This window comes from Rutidosis leptorrhynchoides, chromosome 11 (genome assembly GCF_046630445.1).
Source record: "Rutidosis leptorrhynchoides isolate AG116_Rl617_1_P2 chromosome 11, CSIRO_AGI_Rlap_v1, whole genome shotgun sequence".
Taxonomy (NCBI): Eukaryota; Viridiplantae; Streptophyta; class Magnoliopsida; order Asterales; family Asteraceae; genus Rutidosis; species Rutidosis leptorrhynchoides.
The window spans coordinates 330,911,030-330,920,623 of NC_092343.1; the positions used below are offsets into that span (position 1 = coordinate 330,911,030).

The 9,594-nt window shown below is 35.0% G+C and overlaps 1 protein-coding gene across 1 annotated transcript; it reads left to right on the forward strand.

Moving 5' to 3' along the window:
- The first annotated feature begins 6,257 nt into the window (after nucleotides 1-6,257).
- On the forward strand, nucleotides 6,258-9,057 carry LOC139875760 (putative disease resistance RPP13-like protein 1). The gene is made up of 6 exons (XM_071863063.1): nucleotides 6,258-6,569; nucleotides 6,639-6,925; nucleotides 7,010-8,556; nucleotides 8,704-8,781; nucleotides 8,890-8,961; nucleotides 9,050-9,057. Exons 1-6 carry the CDS (start codon nucleotides 6,258-6,260, stop codon nucleotides 9,055-9,057), a joined length of 2,304 nt encoding a protein of 767 aa, XP_071719164.1.
- Nucleotides 9,058-9,594: the final 537 nt, after the last annotated feature.

Genomic DNA, 9,594 nt, shown 5'->3' on the forward strand with positions numbered 1-9,594 from the left:
AATATTACTTTTATAACTCATGTATGTGTCGGATCTAAGATCTTGATGTAACTTTGGTTCATCAAACTACATACAACTCTTAAGTGAGTTGTGCAACTTATCTTAGAATTACACTAGTGTTATGATGGTCAAACCTTGGTTAAGATGATGCAAACCCATCAACGAGTTGTACACTTGAAGCTATACGCATCAAGGATGAGAACCGTGATGAGCATCAAGCACCAAGAACCCACCGGAACACCTTTAGCTACTGTTTCTGGAACTTATCAGACTACCTGGGCTACTGTAAAGTTGATTTTCAGTTAGTTCGGTTCGAGTAGATGATTTTCCGTTTAGACCTCGTCTTAATCCGAGTTACGTTTTAGGATCTATGGCCTCCCGAAAGTCATTACACCCTTTTAACGTTGTGCTGAAATTTCTGACCTACTCTCACTTAAACCGTCACCACGGTCAAACGAAGACGAGTTTGGTTCTGAAAATTGGTCAGCCTCTAGGGGACTCATATACGGAGCCATGGCCACTGGTCTCACCTCATTTCAGTTTGTATAGAGGTCGTGGCGACTGAATGAAGTCAGCCCTTGTTTCAAACCCTAGTCTTGACTTAAAACTTACTTTACACTTTTTGTTTAATGATGAATGATGATGGTACTTAAGACCTAATTTACATACTTTTAAACCTTTGGGACGATTTACTGACTTAGTAACTTTTGACTTAGGTTGAGGACTTTTCGGACCAACCACTTGCTTACTATTCCCGCGTATCGACTTTTACTACTTTTCACTGTGAGTTATAGCATCCCTTTTTACTTTAACTATTTTGGGAACTGAGAATACATGCGCATTTTACATTTTACGTACTAGGCACGAGTACTTAAACTTTATATATGTGTGGGTTATACAACGGCATAAACTTTCCCCTTAGCTCGGTAACGTTTAGTCATTGGTCTTTGAACCGGTGAACGCGAATCTTAGATATGGATCCATAGGGTTTGACATCCCCACTCGGGCTAGTAGCGCTAGCATTTAACGGGTGTTTAATACTTCGTAAACTTATGCACTCGCCAAGTGTACTTTCAGGGGGTGATATTACGTTAAGTTAGTTACCAAGTGCCCACGGTTATACATATACTTTTCATACTGTTTTGAAACACTGAAATCTCGTGGCCTACCTTACATTACTGTTATACTTAAACTATAGCTCACCAACCTTTGTGTTGACGTTTTTAAGCATGTTTTTCTCAGGTGATTAAGGTTTGATTGCTTCCGCTGTAGTTGCCATGCTTTGTAGACTCCCGCTGCGCTTATTAGAGATGTCTTCGCATGAAACGTTTATTTTGCATTCAAACTTTATTACTTTTGAACGATGTATTTGTAACGACCTATGGGTCACGTACTATTATTGCTTGCTATTCGTAGAAGCATACTTTGGTTGTTAAACATTTGACGTTGGTTAAAACGTCACCTTTATTCATGAATGCAAACTTATTTTGAAACAGCATATAGTATTTGACCTTGTAATGATCCTGTTGTTGATGATTCGTACACGATGGTTTTGTACAGGGCATCACAATCTCTGAACAACAGATCGAAAAGTCAAAGCTTATGAGAATTTTGTCAACAATTCAATTGGAGCGTTTCTCGAATTTTCAGATTTTGATTTTAGTTCACGAGTGTTAGGTGATGGAATTAGAACAACTTTCATGAAACTCTCTCCTCTATACAACCTCCGTTAGCTTTTAAGAATGCACGTGGGTAAACTGACACCAATAACATGCATTAGAAAAATCAATTGACCTACCGATACTTTTATGGCTATTATAACAAAAATAAACGTATAAATAGCTTAACCCTAATTAAAAAAAAGTCATTTCTTTCTCAAACTTATCAAATTTACGCAACTGTAAATTCATCAAATTCATGTCAACTTAATTTCTCAAAAATTAAACCCTAGAATTAACAACAATCATGGCTTTATCGTTAACGAGCCGTGGTTATACTCTTTGTTTCCAGCATTACATACGCTACACCATAGCTTTTGTGCTTATTATTATTTTCGCTTTATAGGTCGAGATCTCAGTTCAATCGTACGATTCCATGTTTTCTTTGAAGATCAGGTAGTTAATTGATCCCTATAGCTCACTCATTTCATTGAATTGTGTTTATTTGGGTTTATACATACGAGACTGTCGTATGACACCAAAAAATTAGGGGTTTGAACCTAAATCGACTGAAAACATCATTTTCGAACGAAAACCTAAACCTTTACAATAGGAACTTTATGAAAACACGATGGAACATAAAAACACTCAAAGGTCCAAAATTTAAACGTAAAAATCCAATCTTTTGACAAAAACTCAAATTTTTCAAGAAAACCCAAAACAACTATTCCGATTAAAAAATGTTCGTATCACCAACCAATGCTCTAATAGCACTTTGTGGGTGCTAATGCGGATCTTATAACAAACTTATACTCGATCGAGAGGCGAAAAACATTAGAACAAACTTTCGTCGAATAAACTTAAATTAACGGAATCGAAGAATCAAATCTACAAGAGATTATATCGACACCTAAATATACGCGGCTAGGGTTTATGCAAAGTATGTAACATTAGAATGAAACTCGTAGCCCTTATTTATATATTGTGAGCTATCTGTCGTGCGATAGACTCTATCTGTTTTACGACAGACTCACACTATTGTGCGATTGACAATACTCCATAATATTCCACCGACTTAACTCTATTGTGCGACATAGTCACTCAATCGGGCGAAAGTCTCTGACTGTCGTGCAATGGACAAGTCAATTTAACTTTGAATTAAACTTTAACGATCTCATTACGTAAACTTCAAACAATTATAGTAAACATTCACATACGAATACCTAAGTAACGATCTCTGAACAACAGATCGAAAAGTCAAAGCCAATGAGAATTTTGTCAACAATTCAATTGGAGCGTTTCTCGAATTTTCAGATCTTGATTTTAGTTCACGCGTGTTGGGTGATGGAATTAGAACAACTTTCATGAAAGAATCGTATCCTAAAAATGCCTAACTCTCTCCTCTATACAACCTCCGTTAGCTTTTAAGAATGCACGTGGGTAAACTGACACCAATAACATGCATTAGAACACTTTTTGAAATCAATTGACCTACCGATACTTTTATGGCTATTATAACAAAAATAAACGTATAAATAGCTTAACCCTAATTAAAAAAAGGTCATTTCTTTCTCAAACTTATCAAATTTACGCAACTGTAAATTCATCAAATTCATGTTAACTTAATTTCTCAAAAATTAAACCCTAGAATTAACAACAATCATGGCTTTATCGTTAACGAGCCGTGGTTATACTCTTTGTTTCCAGCATTACATACGCTACACCATAGCTTTTGTGCTTATTATTATTTTCGCTTTATAGGTCGAGATCTCAGTTCAATCGTTAAAAAATTGACTTTTAGTTTTCTGTGAAAAATTGAATTTTAGTTTTTGTGAAAAATTGAAAAAAAAGGGGATTCTGTTGGACTTGCTATTTCAAACCTAATACAATTATGAACAAGAGCTTTGTTGGTGGATGAAGTAGGGATTCAAGGTACAATGTTCACTAATCTCTCATGATAATATATCGTTTTTATAAAAAATCGTTCATACTTTTTTCATGTGATGATAATGTAATCGACTAATTGAGTTGATATTGAGATGACTGCTACTAGTATCTTTTCAGGTCCTAAACACAATTACATACAGTTTAGTATATGTACATATAATAAGGTATGTGTAAATCACAGACATCCGTTATTGAAAGTGGACGGTTGGTTGAAACAATGTAAATACAAATGTGGAGTGTCACACTAATTTTTGTACAGAGGGAGTATATATATCTGTTATTAGTTATTCATTTTAATGATCTTTATTTAGGTTATGTGATTTTTACGTATTACCTTTCTTATGTGGTTACAATATTGGGCTACTTCTACTAGTTGCCAAGTCTGTATCTTTTCTTAATGGTTGGAAAACGAAGTTCAATTCCAGGGTGTACTCCGTTGCCTTGTTTTACAACCATGTGCTATTATTATTCAGGTACGTTTTTTAGTTGCTTCACGAAACATAAAAAACCCCGTGTCCCCTTGTGCCTATAATTTCGTTTTACTTTTTCCTAAACATCCGTTATTATAACTTCACCCCTTTCTTTGATGTTGTTCAGATTCATCCTTTGAGGACGGTTTATTGGGTCTGTAGCATTTTTTTTATTAGCACTAGTTCCATTGTGGGATACAATATGTCCAAGTTTTTTCTGTTAATCCCTTTTTATGGTACTCTTCTCAACTTTATTATTATTATATTATTATAATAAAATTAATATTAATTACTAGGTGTTTATATATCAATGTAACATGAAGTTATCCAAGGTCTCAAAAATCGTTACTCGGGGAGTACTCGGTCGGGACTTTTTAGGGAGTACTCAGCAACTCTCGGAGTACTCGGATGTTAACTAAGTTTGACTTTGACCAATTTTGACTGATTTTCCGAGTAATCTCAAGTTTTGGCGATTTTTGACCAAATTTCTGAGTAATCTGGAGTTTTGACCAAATTTAATTGAGTTTGACAGAGTACTCACTAAGTAATTCCGAGTTGTTCAGCACTGGAGCAATCTGGTTTGTTTGCATATATGGATGGTACATAATTTCTTCTTGTGAGGGTGTTAAAGTTTAATTTTTTTATCTGAACCACACAAAAGGCTTACATTGTGTGTATATTTGGGTGGTCATTTTATGTGTATCGATTTTGTAGTTCTATGATATTTCAAACAACAGTAAGATTGAGCGAATACTTCTGCCATAATACTACTACTTATCTTCCGGGTGATATGGGATTCCAAGCTTGAATCTATACAATATTCTACAGGTGGCAAAATAGGCGGTTTGACTGTTTGAGTAATGGGTCAAAATAAGTAAAAAAAAAATGTGGTGTGGGTAATTTCGGGTTCAGGAATAGTTTGATAGCTAAAAAAAAAAAAATAACTATAACAATAAGCATGCATAATATGTTTCAAGAATAATACTTTGTTTGTAAAGTAAAGTGATTTAGAAGGATAAACAATAAAGATACTTTTCGGCTACTTTCAACTGAGTTGTAAAAAATTGAGTACTCGTCGAGTACCTGCCGAATAATTCTGAGTTCTACATAACTGTTGAGGATGTTGCTAGAACTGAAATTTGTGCCGTGATTTACTCGTCTTGCGGGACCGTACATCGTGTTGACTTTGTTGTGGATTGTCTATCACAGATTGGCAGTTGTGAAGTACATTCAGCACGTTCTCCTCATTTATCATATTTATATTTATGTGTATCAAACATAAATATTTCAAAGATATTTGTATGACACAATCTTTATAAAAGGTTAACAAATTTTGAACTAAGTTTGACCAAACTTGACTTTGACCGACTCCTGACTTTTTAGCGTTGACTGACTAATTAGACGTTATTGGGTGATGAAACGGGAGGGTCCATTAGCAAAGGCAATGTTTTCCCTTAAATTAGTTATCCACATCGTTGTTCTTATTTATTTACAGCTGGATTTGTTGTTTACTTCAGCTACATGTTTGGATTCACGATTGCAAAGATTACTATGCACGGTTCATTTCTTTTAGGAATCATCGAAGCCCTTTGTGAATTTTAAATTCTTCTGTTATTTACATCTTCAGCTTTTATCCCTATTTATGTGTTTAACGTCAATTTTTTTTTTCTAAGCAGATTAGCAAGCACCTCGTATCATACAGATTCACGTTAGGGAAGGTTACACTTCCAGGACTTGCGATTTCAAACTGATACGATTATTAAGAGCTTTGTTGGTGGATGTAGTAGTAGGGATTGAAGGTACATTGTTCACCATTCTCTATTGACAATATATCGTTTTTATCTCTTGACAAGATATTAATTTAATAGAAATCGTTCAAACTTAACTAATGTGATGATAATGTAATTGACTATATGATGAGTTGATGTTGATATGACTGCTGGTATTTTTTTCAGGTCTTAAACAGAATTACATAGAGTTTAGGATATGTACATTTAATACGTTTTTTTTTTTTTTTGCTGAGTACTCACAGCCTGTTAATGTATACTACTTTACTTCATCTGCAATTCCACCCTAAGATTCTTGGTCTTCTACTTTTTTTCCTTCATCTTTTCAAATCAAACAGATCCATTTACAACCAACCAACCAACCAAACACTCGTTTGATCAATTTCTAAATTCCAATGGCCGAAATCGTTGTTTCAAGTGCTATCACTGTGCTGCTTGAAAAGCTTCTCTCTGGTGATTTGATAAAACTGACTCGATCAGAAGGAATCGAATCTCGGCTGGAAAAGCTGAAGACAAAGTGGACATATATTGAAGCTGTGCTTGCTGATGCAAGTGAGAGGCATATAACACAGGAAGCTGTTAAAGTCTGGCTATTAGATCTTCATCGTCTAGCTTATGACATAGAAGATGTACTCGATGATATGGCTACCGAAAGTTTGCGAAGAAAGTTGAATAATGAATCACGTGGCAGCACAAGCACTGGTAAGGTATTGTAAAAGACCATTCCAAGTTTTTGTACTAATTTATCACCTCATAAAATGGTGTATGGTCGTAAGATGCGTTCTACGCTTGATGAAATTACCGAAAAATTGAATGGTCTTTACGAGAATAAAAATATGTTAGGTGTAGATATCAATACGATACTCGCACTTAGATCAAACAGAAATTTTGAACGACTTGAGGAAACATCACTGTTAGATGAGTCTCCAGTTGTGGGTCGGGAAAAGGATGAAGCGGCAGTGCTTGAGAAGTTGTTGGGGGATGAATCATTTAATCCAAATGTGAGCGTTGTGTGCATAGTTGGCTTTGGTGGAGTTGGGAAAACAACTCTTGCTAGACTTTTGTACAACAATGAAAAAGTGAAGGATTACTTTGAACTAACAGCATAGGTTTGTGTTTCAAACTACTTTGATGTGCTCACTGTTAGCAAGGCGATTTATCAAGCTGTCTCCGGAGAGGACAACACACCAGCTAGTAAAAATCGCCTTCAAGAGGTCCTTAAAGAGTATCTTTCAAACAAAAGGTTTCTACTTGTGTTAGATGATGTTTGGAATGAAGACCACCAGAAGTGGAAAGATCTTGAAAAACCACTTAAGGGGGCGCCAGGAAGTAAAATCGTAGTTACTACACGGAAGATGAAGGTTGCATCAACGATGGACAATGTTAAATGTCACAATCTAGAGATTCTATCGGATGAAGATTCTTTGTCCTGGTTGGCTAAATCTGCCATAAATGAGCATAATTTTGACAACCATCCATTATTATCACTTGCTCAAGATATAATTATGAAATGTAAGGGGTTGCCCTTGGCATTGATAGCAATTGGGAGGGTTTTGAAAGGAAAAGGAAATGATGAATGGGATAAGTTGTTGAAGAGTGAGATATGGAGTTCAGATGATGGCGAAGGTGATATTCTTCCAGTTCTCAAGCTGAGCTACTATGATCTTCCTCTACATCTGAAAAAATTGTTTGTGTATTGCTGCTTATTCCCGAAAGACTACTTGTTCAACAAGAACGAATTAGAGTTACTATGGATGGCAGAGGGGTTTATGTCTGAATCAAAGGGCACTAAGACAATGGAGAGTCTGGGTCACCAGTATTTTGAAGATCTATTATCAAGATCATTTTTTCAGCATTCAACTGAAAACAAATCAGAATACATAATGCATGACTTGATGCATGACTTGGCCATAAGTGTTGCAGGAGAATTCTTCTTTATGTTGGATGGTAAGATATTTGAAAATGGTAGGGATGAAGCTTTTGATAAAATCCGTCACTTTTCATTTTTAAATCAACCAGATGAAGAATTTATAAACTTTAAGGAATTACATAAATCAAGACGCTTGCGAACGTTCTTACCGGTATCAGTTAATTTGTGGTCACGCTTTAAAACATCAGACCATGTTCTTGTTAAATTGCTTCCCCGATTACAGCTCCTGAGGGTGCTAAGCTTAACTCGGTGTTCAATACAAAAAGTACCACAATCCATTGGCGGTCTCAAGCATTTGCGTTACCTCAATTTTTCAAGAACAGATATAAAAAAAGTACCAGAACAAGTAGGTGAGCTTTATAATCTACAAACCCTGTTGGTTTGTGATTGTAGTGTGTTATTTGATTTGCCTGTCAGTTTTGCTAAGTTAATAAATCTGCGACATCTTGACATGAGTCGTACTCCAATGTTAACGAAGACACCCTTAGGGATAGGTGGGTTAACTAGTCTACAAACTCTAACTAAGGTTTTCATCCAAGGAGCTAACAGTGTCAAGGTATCGGACCTTGAAGGCCTCGTGAACCTTGACGGTCATCTTTCTATTAGAGGATTGGAAAAAGTGACAGATGTGCAACACGCAATGGATGCCAACTTAGAAGGAAAGAAGGGTCTTGTTAGTTTGGATATGGAATGGGGTGATAAATTTGATGATTCTCGGAATTTGCAAACAGAATATGAAGTGATTGAAAGACTGAGACCTCCCAGTAAGTTGAAAAAACTGAAGATTTGGAACTACGGGGAAATGCAATTTCCTAGTTGGTTGATCCTTCATTTGATAAGTTAACAGAGCTTACAATAAAAGGGGTGCGCAAATTGTACACATTTTAATGGTATTGCATTTCCATTATTAGAATACTTGGAGGTTTATAATATGCCAAGTTTGGAGAAATGGTCAAATTGTGATGGTGACAAAACTCAAATACTTGGAGGTTCACTGCAAATACTCAATGATACATACATCGAATCAATTACTCGAAGCTATGCACTCATAAACATATGATGTTAAAACTATCATTGTCTTATTTGTACTTCCACAGGTGATTCATATGTTGTACGTACGAATGTTACAAGGACAAATAAAGTGGGGTATTATGAGATTTCCAGTAAAGGTATGTTTTCGAATATCATCGTGTATCTCTTTTATAACTTGAAAATCTGTTTAAATGATGGTGCATTAGTTATGATTTAATTTGATAGGATTATAGAAGAGACCAATATATTGTTAGTAACTAACTCAATAAAGTTTGGCAGGACTATATTACTAATCAATATTAACTTTAGCTTACAATTCAGTTGTGAATTAAAAGTGTACTTCACAGGTTTACAAATAATTTCTTTTTTTGTTGGACAGCATAAATGAAGTTATTTGATAGTTTGATCAAGAATAATATAGTATTACTTAAAAGTGTATAGTTTGATAGTTGATAGTTTGAAGTTATTTAAAAGTGTATTACTTTTCAATCAAGAATAATATAGTATTACATTACATTTTGATCAAGAATAATAGTATTACTTTTCAATCGAGCATAATAGTATTACTTTTCAAGCAAGAATAATAGTATTACATTTCAATCAAGAATAATACTGGTATTACTTTTTAATTAAGAAATAGTATTACTCTTTAATCAAGAAGAGTATTACTACTTTACTTCATCTGCAATTCCTCTCCAAGATTCTTGGTCTTCTACTTTTTTCTTTCATCTTTTGAAATCAGCCAGATCCATTTACAACCAACCAAACAC

Coding starts and splice junctions, on each gene's coding strand:
- LOC139875760 (XM_071863063.1), top strand. CDS start 6,258: ATGGCCGAAATCGTTGTTTCAAGTGCTATCACTGTGCTGCTTGAAAAG. Junction 6,570..6,638: donor GCAGCACAAGCACTGGTAAG/GTATTGTAAAAG, acceptor TATGGTCGTAAG/ATGCGTTCTACGCTTGATGA. Junction 8,557..8,703: donor TGAAAGACTGAGACCTCCCA/GTAAGTTGAAAA, acceptor TTCCATTATTAG/AATACTTGGAGGTTTATAAT.